The sequence below is a fragment of the Pseudonaja textilis genome, chromosome 7 (assembly GCF_049901715.1).
Source record: "Pseudonaja textilis isolate UNSWEBS1 chromosome 7, rPseTex1.2, whole genome shotgun sequence".
NCBI classification, from domain to species: Eukaryota; Metazoa; Chordata; class Lepidosauria; order Squamata; family Elapidae; genus Pseudonaja; species Pseudonaja textilis.
The window spans coordinates 23477823-23502591 of NC_141996.1; the positions used below are offsets into that span (position 1 = coordinate 23477823).

A 24769-nucleotide genomic window follows, 5' to 3' on the forward strand; every position below is an offset into this window, starting at 1 on the left:
CCGCAGCCAGCCCTATATAAGGGGCTGCTGCGGCTGGGATTAGTTGCTCAGATCTGAAGTCACTAATAAAGAGCTGTTGTTGCTATCTGAGTCTTGCCTCCGTTCTTGAACCATCCCAGATCTAACAAGAAATATGGCAGAATACCTAACCCTAACCTTAACCCTATAATACATATGTGCTCCAGCAGTGATTCCTGGTGGGCACATCTGGAATTTTGAGAATATTTCATGAGTGAGTATCCTTAAAGTCTATTATTGCCACAGAAGGCATAGCCAGTTACAAAACAACAATTAAATAGAAGGAAAACCTGTGGGATTATTTTCTGCCACCTTCTGCTCTTTAACTTTTTCTTTGATAGATAGACTGTACTTAGGCTCTAACAAACCATCATTATGTTTTTTTAATATTACCTCCTCACAGGCATTACAAAATGTTGCTGGGTATATTATTACTTATGGTTTCATGTTGGGAATACAAGCACTTTAGAAACATGCATCAGTGAATTAACCTTTACTTTTATTGCCATTTTTGAGAACAGTGAATAGCTATGGACATCAGTGGCCAAGCTCCTGCATTACAGATTACTTTATGCATGTGATGAGGGGACAGTTACAGTCAGAAGACCCAGGAAAAAAAAAGGAAAGCTCCTCTCCCCCCACCCCTCCTCTCCCCCCACAACCTCCAGACCTTCACATTTCTAGAGGCATATGCTGTTCATCCATTATGCAAGATCGCAATGGCATAGAAACATGTCCAAAGGCTCAGTTCTTTAAAAAGCTGTTTGAAGATAAATTCAACCTCTGTTCTATATAGTTTACGCCCAAACAAAGTGCACAGTGTAAGTAAGTCATCAGATAACGCTCAATGTAAATATCAGTTAAATCTGAATTTTTCTAATATCCTGCTCTTTCCTAATTTATATTAAATGGAGTGAAGTAATTATGCAGAGAGAAATAACAGAACTAATAGTCTGTTCTTAGTTAACAATACCCCTAAAGGGAATGACATTAAATTACAAAGCAGTTAATACTGAAGAGGTCAAGAACACTAACAATAAACTGAGTGACATAAATCAGAAGGTTCATTGAGATCTATTTTTTTTAATTCTTATATCCTTTTAGTATATAGCTATATATTTGACTATGTGTATAGATAAATAATGTATGAGAGCTTATAGAAATCCCAATTTAACTAATTAAATTAAAAGCATTTGTACCTGAAGCTTCATGAACAATCATTTTACCTTTATTTCCCATGAGAATAATTTTTCTGTGCCAAGTCAACAGAGTTTAACCTTTTATAAAATGCAAACAAAGAAAGAAAACAAAATTGTCGCTTTAGCCAGGAGGACCATCCATATTTCCTGGTTTTATCATAAATTAGTGGGTAAATATACTGCAAATCAAATCTGGAAGTTGAGTCATGGCAACTAGATTTCTTTTATATTTGGTTCTTTCTTTGCTTATCTAAGTAGATTCTTCACTCTGAAGAACCAAGACCTACTTAGAAAAGCAGCTACTCTAACCATTTATTCTTTACTTAGAGATCTAGATCTAGGGTTAATAGAATTTTAGCAAATTTACTTTATTTTATTTGTATCCTGTGTAGAAAGTTAGCACCCACCCCCTCCTAGAAATTTTGAAATATTCTAGGAAATATTAAAAAGGCAGAATATTTCCCCTAAAGAGAAATAGACATCTTGAGGGACACAGAAACTCAGCCCCAGCAGATATTTTGGTGCCAGCTTATCTACAGAACAAAAGACTTTCAGCTCTAGGGTGATAGGATTAGTCCACACTCAGATCCAAGCTAGGACAAAGCCATTAAGTCACAATAGGAATTGCCCAAAGCCTCTTCATTACATCACCCAGCAAGATTCAACCAAGCCTGGACTCAAGACAACCTACAAAGTTACTCCTGCATGGGAGTCTGACAATCAATCTGTATACATTTCTTGCCACAGGAACAGGAAGCAAGTTCAAACCCCAACAGAGGATATAAATCTCTCTCCCCCTCTCACCCATGTGCTCATGTTTTTGCCCAGGAACTCAAACCATGTGATCCTGCCCACCATTAAACCATCCTTCCAAGCAGTCTCCATGTTTCCAATGTCTTTCTTCCCACTTGGAACTGAACCCGGATGGACATTTCTTCCAACACCTGCCTTTATTATTTTGACAAACAACTCAAGGCAGAGAACATATCCAACACATTTCTTCTTCCTAGCTTCCCCACTACAAGAACCCTGTGAGGTAAGTTGGGCTGGGACAGACTAATTAGACCAAGGTCACCCAGCTTGCTTTCATGGCTAAAGTGGGACTGAAAATCACAGTGTCCTGCTTTTTAGATTGGTATCTTAACCACTTCCAGTAAAAACTAAATAGCTATTATTGTTGATACTCAGCTCTTCATGGATGACAAGTACTGTACTACCACAGTATGCATTGTCTAGCTTGCAGTAAAACAGTAGCAAGACGACTTATAGAAAAAAGCAAACTAAATCTGAATGTGGGTTTTTTTTAAAACTTACCCATAAAAAGTTTTTGGAAGACTTTATTTCTTTCTCTTTTTTTGCTATTTTTAGACTCTGTTTTTTATAGTGAATAAGCAGCATTGCAATGGACTTCAAAACAATGGTGGCATGGAAATAAATGACAGAATAAAGTTCTTAACAGAACTTTGAATGCCAGGGAGCTGCAGACGAAATGCAGCTGCTCTATGTAAACTATCTTGACAAAGATGTTATAAAAATAATGCATCTATTCAAGGAAATTTTTACTCATAAATTCTGAAATCAACAATCCCAGTTCCTTCAAATGAAATGCCCGGATTCCTTTCTTCTTTAAACTTCCTTACATTATCTGAGCAGGCAACATATTTCTCTTCATATTTAAAGCATAATGTTCTGATCAGAACTTAATAAATAATAATGCAGGTAGTCCTAAACGTATAACAGTTCATTTAGTGGCTGTTCAAAGTTAGAATGGCACTGAAAAATGTGACATGACTGTTTTTCATACTTACGACCTTTGCAGTATCCCTGTGATCATGTGACTAAAATTCAGATGCTTGGCAACTGGTTCATATTTATGACCATTACGGTCATAAAGGTCATGTGATCACCTTTTGCGAACTTCTGACAAGTAAAGTCAATGGGAAAGCCAGATTCCTTTAACAACCAGTTTATGAGTTTATCAGCTGCAGTGATTCACTTAACAACTGGGGCAAGAAAGATCATAAAATGGGGCAAAACTCACTTAACAAATGTTTCACTTAACAACCAAAATCTTGAGTTTAATGGTGGTCATAAGTCGAGGACTGCCTGTATAATAAAATGTAGTGCAGTTGTCTCGTTAGGATTTATCCTAACATATAAGTTTGGGAATGTGGTTCCAGAACAACAGCAATGGCTTCCTATCACACAGCCAAAGATTCACTAACACATCCGAACAAACATTCCAGTAATACACAAGCATATATGTTGCTATATGTAATTTTCAAAGTATTGAGAAAAAAGCGATCTTAAAATGAGGGATTAGCTTATAAGATAATAAGCATTTTTACACAGAACTATGTTCTACTTTTGGTGGGGGGAAAGAGCTACTATTAGAAAAGAAAGCTAAATATGGAAATTGATTTCGATTTCAATATTTAGAATTATTGTCAGAATTTATATAGAATATTTATCCAAAATAAGTAGGACAGTTTAGTACATGAAATGTGTATAGCTTTACCTTATATACAAAATATTTTATCTTTCTCTGCAAACCAGAAAACCTGCAATGAAGTTGAATAGTTGAAGATTCAAGATAACCAAAGAAAGTCATACTTCAAACAAAGTTTCAGGAAAATATGACATCTGTTTGCACAAGATGCAATAATGCTACCCACTTGGGCAGCTTCCAAAGAAATTACAGTAGATGTAATTTCTCTTCAGGGAGGACAAGGCTACCAATGGCTGCTGTCATGATCATGTTGTAGATGTACATTATATATAAGAGGCCCTTTAGTCCCAGACATTCCACAATACCTGTGGTCTATTTCTATACAGTTTTTATCCTTACATTAAAAATTTGTAATAAAAATAGATGAAAGTACTACACTGTATGATTTAATAAGTATGCTATATAGTTTATATAAAGTGAATTGATATGGAAAATATTTGAACATATGATAGGCATATACAGGAGCTATTTTTTAAAGTTTAAATAAAAAACATGCTGACATATCATCTTAGGTCAATGCTGTTAGAGCACTTAAGAAACTGCTCTCTTAATTATTTTTTCTGCCAAAAGAAAACAGTACTTTGATAGATTTCTGTACACTGTCTCTCCCCAGATATATTGGCCATATTGGCTCAGAATTATGGGAGTTGGAAGGACACTCTGTATCTTTAAAGGCATCTGTTAAGTAGACAGAAGCATGAATTGCATTTGAAGGAGAGCTTAAAATCTAAATGTACATTTAAAACCTATCATGTAAAATTTAAGAACCCTTCTGAATGTTTTGACTACTATGAAATAACCAATTGTGAGATTACTGTATATTTTCCCAACTTTATAACATTTATTCTATTAGCTACTATAATATTCTAGAGCTTTGAGTAATTGGTAACACAAAGATTTAAGTATTAACCAACTATGGATCCTATATTTAATTTGCTTTCTATTTACATTAATCCCCCAACTGCATTTTACAAATTCAAGGGGAATTTTTAAAAAACAGCAATAAGAAAATACTTGAATATTTAAACAAAGAAATGCAAATCTGCATAGGTCACCTAACAGGATGGCTTCCAATTTTGGTCCCAAAGGCCCAATAAAATGGGAAAATTAATCAGTTAACATCCAGCATTTCATAAATAGTGGCCCCAAACAGTAAAATGTTAAAGCATGGAGACTGTTAAAGTGCAAAGTGATAAACGGTGAAGTAAAAAAAAACCTACCTTCAGATAAACACCATGGAGCATTGACAGATTCGAAAAGCAGTTTTAGAGTTGTGATATGTAGTTCCCAGCACAATCAGTGTATAAAAAAACCCACACTGAATTCTGTATAGAGATCGTTAGGTAAAATGCTGATGCTCGTCAGAAATCTAGAAGGGAACCATTCTGAAAATACTGTGTCACATTTTAGATTCATGTTCCTAATGAGAATATAGTGTTGTGGAGCATGAAAGCTGCATAAACTCTGAAAATAATTGCAGTGTATAGTGATGGCCATTAAACTGGACATATTTTTTTTAAAAGCTGATCAATTCATAGAGGACACTCAGTAGATTTATTTATTATTGTTCATTTATTTAATTTATATTGCCGCCTATTCGCCCATGGCGACTCGAGGCGGCTTACACACTGTAAAACCATATTTAAAACAAAACAAAAACAATAAAAACTAACAAAAAGAATCAAATAAATTTGTAAAGTACAATAGAACAAAATTTGGATTTTTTTTTTTTTAATTGAAAACCAACTCCCACCCCCGGCCCCGATGACAGCAGATCACACTAGCCATTTGATGGGCTCCATCCCTGTCTGGGTTCCCTAGGCCCCCTGGCAAAACCAGGTCTTCAGTGCCTTCCAGAAGAGTGCTAGAGTGGGGCCCATTCTAATCTCTGGGGGAATGATATTCCAGAGAGAGGGAGCCACCACGGAGAAGGCCCTTCTTCTGGGTCCCACCAGGTGTATCTCCCTCAGGAATGGGACCCGCAGCATTCCCTGCCTCCCCACTCTAATGGGTCGGGTAGATGTGACTTGCTTAAATAAAACAATCCAGCCCCCCCATAATGTCATTGGGATGAGGTGCTGTGAATTTATTTATTTCATTGAGATAACCGTATGACATTGTTGCAGCAAGAAGACACACACACACACACACACACACACACACACATGTACACGCGCACACAGCAAAGCACTGTCAACTTTTCTTGGAAGTGAGCCTAGAACTATGATCCTAATACATATAATACAACTATTTGTACCCATAACTATATTTTTTAAACTTGGGAGGAAATCAACTCTCCATTATGATTCCCTGGGGGGAAAGGAAATTTCCCACTGCAAGGGCAAATTTCAAAACTTTAGTATTGGACTTTGTGCACATATCCCCTCTCACCATGAAATGTGTTTTTTATTGACTGAACACAAATATGCACAAGAGAAAGGAGGAATGCAAACAGTAAAGTTGAAAGGTTGGGGAACACATAATGTACCAACAGAGACATTTACACTTTAGGACTTTATTTTGAGGACAAACAATAATATCTTATCATTTTTAAACATGTTTAAATTACTGTTCTGTCAGTCTACTGATAATAAGCCCATGTAATAACTATCAAGTAGAAGAGATCAATTTGAAAGTACAGCCACACAATATTTTGGAACCTTTTAAATAAAAAGTACATTATTTTTCAATTAAATTATTTCTTTTTCTATTATAGAAACCATAGGTCAAATAAAAAGCAATGAACTTTCCGAACTGATACAGCACGAATGACAATGCAATGGAGCTATAAAATGTGAAGATAGTAAGCTGATGGCAAATGAAAGAAATAAAAATTAAGTCTATTTAAGTAGGCTAACTAGCTCTAATACAGTGATACAGGTACAGTATACAATAAGTATTCATATGAAACAGATAATGTACACAGTCAACAGACTGATACAAGTAAAAATTGCTTCTCTAGTGAAAATTACGATTATATGGATGGACATACATGCTAACCACTAGCATATTTAAAAATAGGATGAGAGAATGTCATCAACTCAAGGGCCAGGTTAGATACCTGCACATATCCTATAGGGAACAGCCACTCTTCTCCCCAAAATCATCTCCTAGAATCAAAGATCTGGCCACTGAATGTTTATTTATTTTCACTTTTTTGAACTGTCCCTCTTTCTCAGAGACTGACTCTGGGTGGTATATAATAAAACGTTAAAACAAAGAAACAGCACATTAAAAAATAGAAAGAGGCAAGGATGATTAAACCCTGTTAAAAACTGTTTAAAAAGGCCAAGAGAGGGCTATTAGGGCACTAATCGGCCCCATCGTTAAATGTTCCTCTGGGGTCACCACTCGAAGCCACGGAGCCATGTTTTCATTCTTTTTCAAAAGGCCAAGAAAGTGGGGGCCTCCCTCATCCCCAGAGGGAGACTATCCCACAGGTCAGAGAAAGCTCTCTTCTTCTTAGACCCTGCCGATTGAAATTATTTAACTGACAGAATCTGCAAAATATCTTCCCAGCCTGGCTGAATGGGATGGGCCAATGTAATGGGATGAAGACTGTTCTAGAGATAGTTAGGTACAGCTTTATGAGTCACAACCAATACTTTGAATTGAACCTGAGAGCAAATTGGCATTGAGTGCAGATTGTGGAGCAAAGGTATCACGTTTGCCTTCTTTGGGCATCCAGAATTGCTCACATGGCTGCATTCTGCACCAATTGAAGCTTCTGGATACTTTTCAAAACTAGCCCCATGTAGAGCGATATCTTTTTCCATTGTAAAATCACACTGTATTTCTCTATGCATAAAGAATTGCATGAAATGGCCCACTGTAACAGAGTGCAATCACATTCTCCATCTTTAGAGAGTTACAGTGCATTCATTCTCTGAGACTAGATGAAGAATGACGTTTTTTTCCAGTTAAGAAAGACACAATAAACTGTCTTTGGATAAAAGGCAGAATCCAAAATGGATTGGGAGTTTAAAGATTAGAAAAGGGAATCAAGACGAGCAGTATACTTACTATATATTTTTTGAGTACTCAGCAGAGAGATTTTATGAGAGAGTCAAACTTCTATTTCCATTCTCATTAAGGTATTCTGATCAGGAACTGGAAATCTAGCCCATTTAGATCAAGTACTATATCACTTAAATTTTATCCAGACCCAACAGATAATTGTCAACTTTCTGCTTGAATATATTAATATCTCTCTATTCCATCCAACTGCTGTGGTCAAAATCTTCTAAACTTCTAAATCTTTATTTATTTTATTTATTTTGTCAAGCAATTATAAGATAACAGATATTAATATAAACTTAGTTATGAATACATGAAATGGATACATATAAGAAAAATAAAAAATAATAGGACAGGGACGGTAGTCACATTGGTGCGCATATGCATTCTAAAATATTTTAATATAGTTTCAAAGTAGGGAGGACTCAATAAAAAGGGAATTCAGAAGGAAGAAAAAGAGGAAAAGGGTCCTTTTTGCTATGAAAATTTTGTCAAGCCTATATTTCTGCTTGGAGTAGCAAATGCATTTCATCTCTGAAGTATTCATAAGCCATTTATGGCTGGCCCTTGTTGGCTAAAAATTACGACTACTGTATATAGTCGAATTTAGCAATGCAATCCATATGTATTCTGTCTCATACTGTGAATTTATACATTACACTGACTAAGAGAACTACAACTGCCTACTGGCTTAGCCTTCTGTATCTCAATTTCTTTATAAAATATACAGTATAACACCTCATTGAAAAAAAAAGGCTGTGTTATAAAAACTAGCCATATGGGAATGTAAGTAGAAGAACAAAGAATAAAAATAAACTGCTAAATGTTAGTATTGGAAACATGTAAATATACTGCAAGAGAATGAAATTAAAGCTTTTTTTGTGCTGTTTTTTTTCCTGTAAGAACAGAAAATAAAAAATAAGACGATTGAACACATGAATTTGGCCATGAGAAAGGCATCTTCCTGTCACTGCTTGTTAATGCCATGCCCAGAAACTTTCTTAACACCTTCTATTTATTTTATTCCAACAGCCATGCATAGACAAAGGAAGTCTATTTTGAGGGCACGTTGTCTCTTTGTCACTTGGATAATGTTTTCTACATGGAGGTTATTTTAGACGCCAAAGGGAGAAAGGAGAGAAAACAGCTGCTGAAAAACTCATTTCATTCCATCCAATTTTCTCCGCTGCTGTTTTGTTCTGATCAAAGAATGTTGGTTGTACAAAGTAAAACTAATTACCAGGCATTTGGGGGCATTTCCTTCTTGTGCCTGAATGAACACCTCTATCATTTCAAGACATGCTTGCTTAAATTTACATTCTCTCACCTCACATTTGGATGTAGGCCATGTCAAATATCCACCTTGAGGAAGGCTGGTCAGTTCTGGTAGAATTATTTGTGACCCCTGCTGGAATCCATTTCGTTGAATAAACTAGACTAACTTCAGAGGTTACCCCTCACTTTGTATTGGAAAGAGTGGCTATTTGTATCTTGTTGCCGATCTGTAATTGGTTTTCTTTCTTTCTTTTTTAATAAAGTTTTATTTGGGTTTTCACACATACAAAATACAAGTAAAACATCTTTTTTGAAAATAGCATGGTCCCGGGTTGAACTTCTTTATACAGACATAAAACTCAATTTCATGCTCCTTTTTGTGTTCTATTTCATATCTTATACTAGTCTACATTTTCTATACAGTTTTTCCCCTCTTTTAATTTTCTCAATTTTATTTTGATTATCTCATCTCAATTCAAATCATTATGTTTATACTTTTGTCTGTTCTGTTTCAATTTCATATTATCTTTTCTCATTAAACAAGTTTTCTCCTGTAGTTACTAATTGGAGGATGACACCTTTATATCTTTTAATTACATCTATTCAACTCTTATTTAAACTTCAATATATACCTTAAGGTTATGACCTTCAATATAATACATAATGCATAACTTCCAATCAAATTCTGCTTGGTACATTCTTATAATACACACTACATTCTTTAAAAAAAAAGGATTATAAATATATGTAATTATAAACCCTCATTCCATTCCAATTCAGTTCTATCATTAATAATCATTAAAATCTTAACATCTTTAACATTTCTTTTCAATTAAATATCATACTTCCTTAAAGGCATGTATAATCTCCATAATTAATTTTTCCCTTATTTCTCTTCACATATGTTTTGTAAATCATTAAATATTCATTTTGTTACATTTATTTATTGACAAGCATTCCACTGAATTACAATAGCTATTTTATCAAACATTTTAATCATACATTGTTGCATATTTTCTAAAATTATTTCTGTTTCTAATATAACAATACTATCTTATGTACCTTTGCAGAATCCCCTTTTCCATTAAATTTTCACCCATTATCTCTAAATAGGCCCTGTTTCTCTATATTTTGTTTCTGTCCTTTATGACTTCTTTTCCTTTCTTTCTTCCCTCTCATCGTCTCCCTCCCCTTTTTACCCCCTTGTCTCTCTAGTTCTAATTCTCTCTTCTGCATTTCCCTCTTCTGTTGCTTTCTGATTTTATACTTATTTTTCGCTCTATTTTTTTTAGTTGTTTTTCCCAATCTTAAACTTTCCATTCTCTTTCCCCCCTTTCCTTTTTTCCCCTGATCTAAGTTTACTTGTTCATTAAAGATGGCTTCTTCTTTGTCGCAATCTTCTTGTTCTGCAGGCATTTCTTGTTGTTTCTCATAGTTCCAAATCTCCATTTCTAAAAATTGAAATACGAAGCCAAAAGAACCTCTCCCTTCTTGTGCATCTTCTTTGTACTTTTTAAGTTCCATTTTCAGTTCTTCTAAAAGTGGAGCCATTTTAAACAGTTTTAAACAACCACCCGATTGATTTTAGTCATTCAAATACAATAACCAAAAATCCAGAGATCATCAAGTAATCCAAATAGTCCCAAGCTGTTTCTTCTTATTTCTTTTTCCACTTTCTCTTCCTGGGGTTTTTGTTGCGATGTTTCAGTTAAAATGTATCTTTTGGAAGTCTTGTTGAGATTTTGCTGAAAGTACTTTTTAATTCCAGGTAGTCTCCTCCCTTCCAGATCCTGCCCTTTTATTCTTTTTCTCTCCTTTCCTGTTTTCAAAAGCTTTTGATTATCCAGAAATCTTTATTATCCCTTTGACTTTTTATTTTCACCATTAAATGCCTATTAATGTCAAAGTGGATATTTTTCCAATTTCTTGCTTAAGTCTCTTAGCTGTCAGTATAGGAAAAGGAGAAAGAAAACCCAAATCTTTTCCCTTTTCTCTCTCCGCAGCTTAAAAATCTTCTTAGGGAACAATGTTATTTTTTTTTAATAGTTTCAATTCCAGGGTACCTTATTTGTTGCTTTTGCTGCTTTACCCGGTCAACCAAAACTTTCTCTTCTTATCTTCCTCCTGCACATTCTTTTCTGGTCGAGTTCTTCTTTGTGATGGCCATTTCTGACCACCACTACAACCTGCCTTCGGGAAAGGGAGTAATGGCAGCTGGGGAGGAGAGATGCGGCTCTCCTCAACCCTGCAGGCAGTCTTCCCTTTCTTCACCACCTCTATGGGATGGTTTAGCCCCGAAACCAGCTGGCTCATGGCGCGCCAGCGGCGAGCATGGATCGAAACCTCGCAGAGACAAGGCTTCGGTCTGTTGCTGAAGAAACTCAAACCGGAAGTCCTGCAATTGGTTTTCTTATAGGGAAAGATAGAAATCTGCTTTTAGAGTGGTTCTCAAAATGAGACTAAATAAAAATGAGGCATAATCAATAACCTTGAGATGCTAATAGAAATCCAGTTTTTGGGAAAGTTTTGGACAGAATTTATAGGACAAGAAAAAAAATTACATCATTTTGAGTCTTCAGTTTTATAGTCACAGACAATGAGAATTATTCTAGCATGAATCCCTGCAGACTGCTTGCCAATCAGGGAAGCCATTCAAGCCAATATCTGATTAGAGAAATAGTGCCTGTTTTAGAATAGAGTATGAGTGCCTTACATTGGAATACAATACATAAACGGCTCTTGAACAAGTAGCAATGCGCAACTCCTTTGTATTTCAGGAATACAAGTAAAGTTACTTTTTCATTATGGTCATAATCATGAAAAGTCACTAAATGAGGCATTTGTTAAACAAGGACTGCCTCTACAGTTACAACTTACCATAGTTCACTTAATGACCATTCAGAGTTACAACAGCAATGAAAAAAGCGACTTATGACCACTTTTCCCATTTATGACTGTTGCAGCATCCTTATGGCCATGTGATTTATATTCAGAAGCTTTGACAATTGACTCACATTTATGATGATTGCAGTGTCCTGGGGTCATGTAAACAGTTTTTGCATACTTCTGACAAGCAAAGTCAATGGGGAAACCAAATTCATATAACAACTGTGTTATTAACAACTCCAGTGAGTCACTTAATAAATGTGGCAAGAAAAGTCATAAAATGGGACAAAACTCATTTAACAAATTTCTCACTTAGCAACATAAAATTTGGGCTTAATTGTGGTCGTAAGTTGAGGACTATCTGTATTCTTCTTTCATAGTGGCTAGTCACTTTTGAATATACATTCACATTCATTCAGTGCTCATTTATTCTTCATACAATATCCTCTTGTCTTAACACACATACTTCTTAGGTTGTTCATCTCTAGTGCGCTCAACTTTTATGTCAGCTGATATACCTAACTCTCATTTTCATATAATAAAGCAGGCAGAAGGACGTTATTATACACAGCTATTTTCATTTATTTCAACAAACATTCATTCTTCATAACTGATCATATTAACCACCTGCTTTCTATAAGCATTTATAATCATCTTCAAATTTATCTATCTATTAGTAAATATTCTACTATGGTACCCATAGTCATTTACTTTCTTTACTTTTTTGCCATTTATATACATTTTTAGTTGCTTATTGAATTTTCCTTGTCATGTCAGTAACCGATCCATACTTCTCTTGTCATATTCAGCAACCAACATCAATGGCATATTTGTGTAAAACTTTCCATAATTCAATCTATTCACTTTATCATATGCTTTCTCTATATCAATACAATATAAACGTTTTTCAATGATCTGCTGAACCTTGCAGTGGATAATAAATCCAATGAATTAATGTGTATGTAATGTTTGTTTCAATACCACTCTGACATATCACCACCAATCCTCTGCAAATCTCTAAAATACTTTCCCATCATTCCCTCATTTCCATTTCATTCTAAATCATTCTAATGCCTTTATTTTTTAATTCCTTTCATTGTCCCTATGATTCCTTGTTTAGCTCAAGAATAACTGCTTGGAAATAATTACTAGTAGAATCAATCAAGCTTTCAAGTGAAAAGGTTTAGGAATATAATGCAATATACTGATGGACTGATTATGTGCCATCAGTCAGCTTTTACTCTGAACAACCACACAGATAAACATTTTCCAGGATAAGTGCAGCATGTATAAACCACAAATTCACTGTGCTTAATTGCCCCAATGGAAAATATGGGCAAGGCAACTTAAAATATTGAAAGAGGAAATAGAAGAAGCTATATCTCATTTTATCTAAAGCTATCTTTAATATAAGACACCCACCTCTCTCCTTCTCTTTCTCCACCCACCTCCCTACCTCCCTTAGGTTTGGTTTAAAATAGAAAAAGAACCCACCCACTAACCTCCTATTTTAGTACTCCTAAACTTTCCAAAATCATATATTTAAATTTGGTGTCCAAACACTTACTCCCTTCTTCTTCTTTTCTAGCCCCAAGCAACATGTGGGGTCAACACATTACTGATCATTGGGAAGATACATCCTTATTGGAACTCAGTATTTGATCTTATGTGATTCAAATACTCAATCAAATCACATAATTTGATCTTATGTGATTCCTGCCCTCGACCAGGAACTAAACTTTGGGCATTTGCCCATTATACAATGCACCCATTTCTATAAGCTTAGCAAAAAGTTGGTAGCAGGAGCAATATGGATATGGATTATCTGTGATATACGCATTCCTCATTTTGAATTTTCAACCTAGATAGATAGAGCTATTACCTGATATCATGCTCTCCATGCTAAAAATTCAATAATTCCTATATACCCAAAGAGGAATTTTTTTCAATAAATATTCCCATGCTTTTACCATCAGGATGTAGTGTACAACTGTATGGCTTGCACGTGGTAAGCAACTCAGGATCTTTCATCCATAATTCTGCTGGGATATGTGTTTATAGCAATGGGCCTGCTTCATCAGAGCTGATGTCTCATTGCTCCATGGTCTTTCCTAGGAATCTCATGAGAAAGCAAAGTAATTGGCCTTCAGAATGGAACATTATCTGGCAAAACAAATGTTCACTTACCGCTGTTCTATCAGTAAAGGCTGATGAGGGGAATCAGTGAAAGATGATGGGGACTCTACAACCTCCATCCCTTTTGGTGTCTAAATTGCCTGACTCCCCAAAATAAACATGTCATTTATGGCTGCTGACTTGGATGCCACATATTTTATTGCAACTTTGTGCAGGAATCAAGTTATTGTGAAGTTGGGTGTCAAATTACTCACTTAGCCATCAGAAAATTCCTGTAAAAAATCTTACTATCCTTTAGCTACCAGTTGATAGCACGTGGATTTTAAAAAGGAAGTGAAATTGAAAAGTAAATAAAAAAGTTGAAGCAAAAGCAATACATTGTGGGTGAGATAGCCCTGAACATGAGATTGACCTGAGTCACACTGTAAGATGAACAATCTCTAAATCTGACAAACAAACGAACAAACTGATATCAGAATCTGTTCTAGTTCTACCACTGCACTGAATAGGTCAAAAGTATTAGTATCTGAATAGCTGATTCCACTGCAGGAAAATGAGAGCCTTAAATGAACTATCAGTTCCGAATAGCAAGAATGGGACTGGCAGAAAAGAGACTTTCCTGTCATCTAACACCAGCCACCTGACAGTCCTAATTAAGCTTCTGTTAGGCTGAATTCACCTATATTATGTTTCATCTCTCTTTCTAGTACTTTTTCAAAACAGCAAAATCAGCATGAAAAACTCTATTTTTTCCTTCTTTGGTAACAACAGGTCATCAGTGACATCAACTCAGATGTCTAATAATGACATTTGACACTTTCTTCTACCCTATATCTTCTAAGTACTACAAGTACTGACACACTCAAAATATTATGCTTTCTGCAGGCAGAATACATGCAGACTAAAATGTTGCATTGTTGATAATTTAATGTATTTTACTTCAGATGAAGGAAAATGTGCTTGTAATCCTTCAATATGATAATTTTACCATTAATTTAAAATACAAAATTCCCCCCCTCCTTAGATTCCTTGCCAAGTACATTTTTGTACATTAACTACACACACATTTCCCCCCTTCTTGCCATTTTCCCACCAGCACAGAGTCTGCTTTTTTTTTCAGCACAATTGAGAATTGATCTATTGATGTGTCAGGAACTGACTGACTGGCTTGTACCCTGAATCTTATATCACGTGCTAAGAGATGGTGATTGGCTAAAGTCACTGGCTGGCTTTTATGCCTAAGGCAGATCTAGAACTCACAGTCTCCTAATGCTTGTGCCTTAACATTTTGACCAAACCAGCTCTCAATTAGCCACACGTATATATTTTATTGATACGTGATCAAGGCTTGGGCTCAGTCATTATTCTTCCTTCTGTTCTTCTAAAGTACCGGTGAGGTGGCCAGATATATTTACGTATTTTAATTAATTAACCTGAATGTAATATATTATCTTCAGGCTGATGCATGCTACAATAAGTGTTAAATATTCAACCGGGGCACACAGCATTTTTTGCTTAAGGGCATCAGTTTGGGAGGCATGCTGGGGATTGCACTCCTCCTCGATACAAGTACAGCCAAGACAGAACTGGGCAGGGCCAGGACTAAAGTTAAATTTAATTAATGCAATCTAATAATTTCCCCTTCATCACATTACAAATGACAACTTAGTGGTAACATTTGGAAAGGTTCAGAGAGTCATTACTCTGCTAAATCATAAGCTTTCCTTTTTTAGGAAAGAGGACGAAAAGATAATTGGCTAAGGCTAAATTGATGCTCACATACATTTGCTGATTTCTCCTTCCAGTGCGGTCTTTTGCACTACTTCCTAAGCCATTCCACGTACCCCATTAATGCTTTTTAGTAGGAAGTAAAAGGGGATTAAAACACCATTTGTCTCATCAGAGTTCTCTCCATTTTTCTTTGCATCCAAAACAAAACCATGAAATATTGAAATGTAATAGATTTAACCTTGTTCAGAAAGATGGAGATAAGAATTCAGTCTTTCATTTCTGTTATACTACTGCTTTTGGGTAGTAAACACAAACAATTCACTACTTAACTTTAATCTATCACAGGTATAAACAGTGGCTTCACTGCTCTCTCCGTATAGGGGAGAGCTCAATTTGACTTTAATTTAATATTTATTGCTAATGATGTTTTGTTGCCTCCTGAATTTTTGGGGTCCCCGTATTCCGGTGTTTGCAGCCTTAAATAATTAAGCTAAATTAATGAGACAGCAGTGACCCAGGCTTGAAGGTTATATCTGAGCCAGGAAAGTTGAACAAATACATAGGCGTTAGAATAGTATTGTTTTATGTCTTACCTGTCCTGTTCATTTTCCAGTTCTCCTACCACCACCGTTCCTCCTTTCAGTCCTTTAGGCTCTTCTTTGCTATCCCATAAACACTTCTTCATTACTCAGTAACTTTCTTGAAGTATGATTATAGAAAGTAGAGCTTTTTCTTTTATTGAATTGTTTAAAAAGTTATTATTATGTCATAGCTGTGAATATCTGTGGCATGTTATTAATCACTGACCTTTTGGTGATCAGGACAATTCTGATAGAATTGAACCTCCCACATACATTCTCTAGCTGTTTGCACGAAAGCATTTAATCATAAGTAATCTTTTTCTTCCCAGAAGCACCCAAGATTATATAATGAGACTCTTTCAGAAGATCTGTCTTGGACAAAGAGCATCTATTTTTCCCACTGGTGTGACAAGGAATTCACACACTATTGAAATTAACCAGAGTTAGTAGAGTTTCCAAGTCCCCAGTGTACCAAGCAGAAAACAGAACAAAATATCCTTGGTTGGCTTCCTGAAAACATATGGATATAATTGAGTATGGTATGTAGGAGGGTATGTACACAGAGTTCACAATGATGAATAGCATGTTTTAAGTACACAGCTCCCACGTTCCCTGTTGAAAATGGTGTCTGCTATGGAATACTTTTTCATTTTTTATGTGAGCAGCTACATGGCTGAAAAGAATGGTTTTACCTGTTCTGTTTGCATTTGTTAAAAAGTCAGTCAAAGAACATATAAAATATCAACAGAAAGAAAACAAATCAATGTCAATATGATGCAGGCAACCAAGAAGTATTAAAAATATGTATTTGTTTTAATAATATTTACCTTATAATGTGGATTTTTGTATTTTATATGGTTGTTTATATATTTGTTGTTTTACTGAATTGTTGTATGCTGTCCAGAATAGCTTTTTGTGCGATGAGTAAATTTGATTAGTAAATAAATAAAATTAAAGACAAGTATGAATGGATTGCACATTTATTAATTCCTTTGTAATTTACAAATATTCTGTATTCTTATTAAGTCTTTTTAAAAATTGTGGGTTATTCACACCTATTGATTTGGCTAGAAATGACGATGAAAATCTATTGGGACTTGTAACTCCTTCCAAAGGAGTCCTAATGAATTATGTGTCTCTCCATTATATTCTGCACATTGTAAAATTCATTTTCATTGATTTAAGTGAAAGGCATGTAAACAGCAATTTTGGTGTAGAAGGTAAAAAAGATATCAGGTTAAAACCTGGGAGATCATGAGTTCTAACCCCACATTAGGCACAAAATGTGCACATGCACAGACACTCACAATATGCAGAATATCTGAAACATGAGTGGCATTAAGTATTTCTCCTGGGAAGGATTCTTTTGATGTACTTCCTCCACATTGTGATTCTGATATTGTCTCAATGTACGTAATACCATAACAACATCCACTGCATTATATCAATACATTCAGATGCATCAAAAATTAACATTAATTCCAAAATCCATCTGAATAGATTCAGTTTCTTTCAAAATTGAAATCATATATTTAGATTTTCATTTATTATTATTTAGTACAGACAAGCAGGATTCAGTAATCTAATGTAAAGTTGCTAATTAATTATAAGATACTTTCTGATTAAAAACACACAATATAAAAGGCCCAAGTAAAACAATTTTGATAACCTATGTCCATTAAAAAGTCAGAGATATAATTTATCTGCAAAATACAAAAAAAGAACAAGTAACTAGGCATCAGGTAAGTTTTCTGAAATACATTCTCAGCAAATCCCACCATAGAAAAATTCTGTTTAACTAATTATCTTCCTCTGTACACTTCTGGAGAATTTGCAGAAATGTTCTTAGCATGCACACAGATGAATACAAAAGGCATTTGGTCCCATCAGCTTCTTGTTTTTGAAGGAAATAAGAGCTAAATCTATCTTCATGTATTTAATAGAATTGTTAAAAATCAATTGATAACATTACAACACTAAAAGCTTTTATACTTAAGTGAAAACTGTCACCTTTCTCCTTGATCTACATCTTCAGAAAATGTATGTACTGAATTACATCAATTAAGCAACAATCTTTTCAAAAACTATCTACAGCATCTATCATGCTTTTTTGTCCCTGTTGCACATGTATTATCTTATTTGGAAGATTTCCCCATTTTGGCAATTAAAATCTTTTTAATGAAAGAAAACAAAAACAGAACTTGGAAAGCAGGGCCAAACCTATCAATCACAAACAGTTTCAAAGGGAGAAGAAATAAAGAACAAATCATCTTCTTGGATTTAGCCCCAGTCCTGCCAGTTTGAAATCAGTGCAATCAAAATAGCTTCTAAGGCTTAGTGTAAGAAAAGAAGTTTCAAATGGAAAAATCCTTACACCATCTCAGACAAACACCCATCCAAATTTTGCTTGAAAACCTCCAGTGTTGGAGAATCCACAAATCCAGAAGATAGGCTGTTGCATTTTTCAATCGCTTTCAGGTTTAGGAAATTCTTCTTCTTCTTTGATTGTGGATATCCCTAGGTAACGATTCTATCCTTTGGTTCATGTCCCCATTGGGACTTACAGAAAATCAGTCGACATCCCTCACCCTAACCCATTAAGTATTTGAAGACTGCTAACATCTTTCCCTGTAGCCTTCGCTTTTTCAGGCTAAATATACTCCATTTTTTATAAAAACAATTCTTCATGTCATTTAGCTTCCAAGCCTCTTGCCATTATTATCTTTCTCCTATGACTCTTTTTAATTCCTCAATATCCATCTTGTATTGTAAATACAGAACCGCAATACCCTACTAACGAGGCAATCTCCCCAGTACAGCTAACCCTTGACTGAACACCATTTGCTTAATGACAGTTCAAATTAACTGTGGCCTCTAAAAAAGTCAGTTGCAACTCTGCAGTCATGTGATCACAGTTCAGATGATTGGCAACTGGCTCACCTTTATGACTGCAACCACATGATCACAATTAGTGACTATTTTCCCTGTTTCTGGGCAAAAACACAACTGGTTAAACTGGATTTGCCCTTGTGACTGTGTGACTCAACTTAGGGCAATGCTAAACTGGGTCCAGTCATGTGATGATTCAAGTTATGACAACAATTATGATGCAAATTCCAGACCCAAATATGGCCATAATTTGAGGACCATTTTTATAGCAGTGTGACAATGCTATATATCTTTTTTTGATGCAACCCACTGGACATTTGGGCAGCCGTTAAAAAATTGCTAGTTTATGCTTCAATCTTCACCTTAATAACATACAAAGCATGAGTGACAAGTTCTTAGTACAGGTAGCCCTCGACTTACAACATTTCATTTAGTGGCCGTTCAAAGTTATAATGGTACTGAAAAATGTGCCTTACAACCATTTTTCACAATTATGACCATTGTGGCATTCCCATGGTCACGTGATCAACATTCAGATGCTTGGCATCTGACTCATATTGATAACTATTGCAGTGTTCTGGAGTCAGGCAACCTTCTAACAACCAAGTAAATGAGGAATTAGATTCACTTAACAACTATGCTACTAATGGAACAACTGCAGGGATTCACTTAACAAATGTGGAAAGAAAGGTCGTAAAATGGGGCAAAATTTCCTTAACAAATGTCTCACTTAGCAACATAAATTGGGCTCAATTGTGGTCGTGAGTCGAGGACCACCTGTACTTAGTAGATAATTTTCTATATAAAAGTTAAGGGTTTTTATTTTTATTTTATTCGTGTTTTTTAAAAGTTAAATAAAAGAGTATTCTGATAAATTACCATGAAATGTATGAATATCCTAAGGATATTTTCACATAAATTATTTCAATGTATCCTAAATATCTATTTGTGTATATGTAGAGTTTCTGACAATTAGGTTAAGGGCTCAAATTACATTTAACAATAATTGACACATGTTTAAATATAACATAAGTAGAATGACTTGAACTATAAAATTAAAATTCAGTGCTACAATGGAAGTGTAATGTGTGAAACCAAGGAAAACATGTCTTCTTTACAGAATAAATTTAGCTTGAAAGTACTATGTATTCTGCTCAGGGAGAAGCAAATTTGGAAGGAAATTGGGCAGGAGTTTCTAAAAAGGAGAAATATATACTTCCAATGAAGGAAAAAAAAAACTAAAAGAAGGTATCAAAAGAAATTAGTTCATCTCAAGAAAAAGTGTTTTGAAGATAATACATACATACATACATACATACATACATATTACTCTCTCTCTCTCCAAAATTGGTGAAGTACCAAATGGATGGACAGCAAGTATTGTTCTTCAAAGGAGGGTAAAGGAGAATACAGAAAACTACCGTATTTACTAGACTATAAGCTGCTACTTTTTCCTCACGCTTTGAACCCTGCGGTTTGTACAACAATGCGGCTTATCTATAGATTTTTCTTCATTAACTGCCATCAGGGGGCACAAAAATGTGACAGATGCAAGAGGGCAATGCAAAGAAGAAGACGCTACCGGTAGTTTTTGGTGCACTCGATGCAAGCAGCATGACACGCACGAACACAAAATATTTTTCACACCCTCATCATGAAAAGTACACGAAGAAAAGCACATGATGCAGCTTTTAAGTTGAAAGCAATCTATCTGTCTATCCAGGAAGGAAACAGAGCTGCTGCACGTAAGCTTAGCGTTAATGAATCAATGGTGAGACATTGGAGACATCTGGCCGCATGCGAAGAGCATTCTTCTCTTTCTGTGTAAACATCTAACTTCACAACGTATATATCTGTGGTTTATAGTCTGGTGCGGCTAATATGTGTAAAAATATTTTTTTCTTTTAAAATTTAGTGGGTGTGGCTTATATTCCAATGCGCTCTATAGTCCGGAAAATACGGTACTTGATAAATCAGTCTGAAGGTCAGTGGTGGGATTCAAATTTTTTTTACTACCAGTTCTGTGGGCATGGCTTGGTGAGCGTGGCAGGGGAAGGATACTGTAAAATCTCCATTCAGAGGTGGTATTTGTCGGTTCTCTCAACTACTCAAAATTTCTACAACCGGTTCTCCAGAACTGGTCAAAACCTGCTGAATACCACCTCTGCTGATGGTGATCCTGGGAAAGAATCTAAAGCAGACCACGCAGAGGTTCATTTGTAAACCTCAGTAGCACATGTCTTAAAACTGGAAAAATACGAAGATTTTAACATAGATTTTGAAAGCATCAGACCTTGGGGACTGTCTTCTCCAGAAGAATCTGTCCAGCATGTACACACTTGCAGTGAAGGAATGCTGAAGGTCCAGTCCCTATGAGAAGTCAAGAGAAAATGGATCTAAGGGCAGAGTCCTTGCAATCTGGGCAATAACTTGCCTCCATTGGTTTTCATAAGGCAGATCTATTTGATTTGAATGGTCATTTGGAGGTGGAGTTTGTTGGGTTGCTGTAATAACCAGGCATCCATGTTTATCTTTAAGGTTTTTTTTAGGAAGTGTTCATTATGCTTTTATTCTATTGTAAACTGCCAAGAGTTGTTTGAGCTGGAGCAGGACAAAAATACTTACAGTAAACAACAATTTGGTAATTACCATTGGTCAGTTTAGAGCTACTCAGACCAAGTCTTATCAGACTAAACTTATGTGTTTTAATCCAACAGAAACGTGAAAATAAATGATATAAAGAGGGACATGATTTTGCTGATGGGCCTCTTTCTTTGTTCTGAAACTGAACAAAACGGAGTCAAAGCCAGCAAAAGAAAGATCAAATCTGAAAATGACCCAAATGAGGGGAAAATATATACAATGGGCAGTGGCTCTGAATGATGTAAGCTACTCCATTCTAGGCCCCTCCTTCTTTGTTCCCACTCATCCCATCATGATCCAAAGTAGGGACTATTTTTAAAATTTTGAAAAGGCTCTTTTCCTTTGTCTGAGTGGGAAATTTCCTTTAACAGGAAGATGAAGATTTCATATATTTTGATTTCATCAACACATCTACATATTTATGTTATATTTTGCCTGCTTTTAGTTTATGCAAACTTGCAAAACAAGAAACTGAGGTTTATTTTTTCATGTGTCTGCAGCTATCTAAAGAACAAATACCACTGGCTGAAAAGAAAGACAAACTTTGCTTTGGAAGCAGAAAGTTTGAATTAAAAGAAAGGCAAATAAAATCAGATCAGTCAGGAGGAATAAGTACAGTATAGTTAAGGTAGAAAAGGGCAAGAATTTTATAGAACAAGAAGAAGTTCAAGGGTAAGTGTGTTGATCTGTGTGGCTTCAAAAACAAACTCAAGTTGCTTCAGCAGCTCTTCCTAGTCAGTTGATATACATGGGTGGGGTTCCCACCAAACAAACAGGGAAATTACACCAGTGCATAACCCTCGTGTGGGGTGACAGATGGAACAGGAATTCAAGATTGTCAACCGAAGCAAATAATTTAAAAATAACATAGGCAAACATACCAAGAGTCCAATTTCATGTTTCATGGATATATAGACACTTATCCAGCTTTATTCTTAACTACCATGGCCACAAGAAATTTGTTATTGTTGTTAGTTGCGAAGTCGTGTCCGACCCATCGCGACCCTATGGACAACGTTCCTCCAGGCCTCCCTGTCCTCTACCATTTTCTGGAATCCATTTAAGACACAGAAATTACCCCTCAACAAATAATTCCAGAATGCGACCATCCTTATGTAGGGACTACATCTATTCTACTAATATCACTCAAATTCTAGGACAGGTGGTTTAAAATGAGCCCTGTGGTGATATCTGAATTCCCTCCAAAAGGAGATGGGGTAACCAGTGTCATACAGAGCTCAGCCGAGATTATTGGAGAAAAGCTATGAGAAATAATAAGAATAAGAATAACATCAACAACAGCCAGAAGTCTGGTTGCACCTTTTTTTGTGAGCTGCAGCTTTATGCCTTTTAATGGACATTTCTAATTGGAAAAAGCGCTGCCAGATTCTGAATTTTCAGCTTCTAGTATACAAATAGAGGAGGTAGAAAAACAAGACCAGAGCAAAGTAGCACATTCCTTACACACACATATATAAAACAGACATTTTAGTGTTCACGGGTAGTAAATATACCCTTTGAGTTGAGGAAAATATTGTAATAATAAGCCGACTAACCAAAGATTTACCTTACTATTCCTGCCCCAAAAAATCCAGGGTGTCCTAAAACCCGCTGCTTGATTTCTGCTCCTCCAAGCCAGAGCAGCGCAGATTCATCTCCGCTTGTAAACACGCAGTGGCCGCGTACCGGGGGATCCCTATAACGCGTCAGCCGAGACTTACACATTCGACCTGACCTCCCCACTCCCTCCCCGCACCTAAGGGAAGAGGCTGCGGTGGGCCGACTCTGTCAGCCGCTTAGGGAGGGCGATGTAAACAAGCATTATGAAGCGGCATATAAGTCGAAGTGCTATTGCTATTCGACTGCTGCCCCGCTTGGATCGCCCCCCGGATTTCTGAACGTTTCCAAGACGGCAAGGCAAGCCTCTCAAAGAAATCGTCGCGGCAGGGAAGGCAAAAACCCAAACAACCCGCGGGGGTCATTCACCTGCTGGAAAAGTTGCCCCCCCTCCCCTGCTCCCCAACACAGCGGACGCTGGAAAGAAGCAGGTAACGCGACCTGTCGGCGCACCGCGGCTCCTCCTGAGGCTAACAGGCACCTGGGCTGCCCGTCCCGCAGGAACGAGCCGCGGACTGACCCCGGACTGACCTGCCAGCCGCCTCTCGCCGAGACTTTTCCAAAGTAAATCCCAAGCTTTGGCCGTGGAGTCCCGGAGCTGCTCGCTGAAAGTCCTCCGGAGCTGGGCTTTAGCAGCTCGCCTCTTCCAGCTCATCCTAGCAACCTCCACCTCGCATGCCCGACGCGCCGGTTCCACGACCGAGGCCCTGAGACGCTCAAGCAACCCCCGACGCCTCACTCAAACCAACGGCGGCCGCCCAAAGATTCGAGGCAAGCTTCCTTCGCGGCTGGCTGGCGGCTGGCCCGAGCCCTGAGGGCGCAGGGTAGATTGTGCGGCGGGGCTGGGCTCCTCAGTACCTCTCCGCTTCTCCTCTCTCGGCTGCGCTCTCCGGTCGCCTCCTTCCAGCGCGTCTTGAGGAAACCGCCCCCGAAGGGGTCACCGCCATAGCGGCCGGGGTCCTTTACTTTATAAAGCAAGAGCCTCGCGCCGGTTCATGTCCGAAATTCTCTCCTCCTGTCAGGCTGAAAACTCCGCTCGAGCGTGGGACCCGCCTTCGTAACCAACTTCAGACTTTTAGTCTTCCTTCTTGGTTAGAAATGTCCCCAAACTCCCAAAGATGCTTTTTCAAAAGGCAACTGGACTTTGTTTTTTCCTTGAAGGTATTTAGCTTCTCATCCTAGAAGTTTCTTTAGTTCCCCAAACTCAACATTCAGAACACAAACCACACGGAGAACAGAAAGGACAGGCCTGGTCCTATATTTAGTGA

The 24769-nt window shown here is 36.8% G+C and overlaps 1 protein-coding gene across 1 annotated transcript in view; it reads right to left on the minus strand.

Annotated features, from left to right (window-relative positions):
- STARD13 (StAR related lipid transfer domain containing 13) overlaps positions 1-24431 on the minus strand; it is a 117041-nt gene extending 92610 nt beyond the window's left edge. Inside the window, exon 1 of the mRNA XM_026708790.2 lies at positions 24033-24431. Coding sequence (XP_026564575.2) covers positions 24033-24156 — 124 coding nt within the window. The 5' untranslated portion in view covers positions 24157-24431. The remainder of the gene's footprint in view (positions 1-24032) is intronic.
- Positions 24432-24769: the final 338 nt, after the last annotated feature.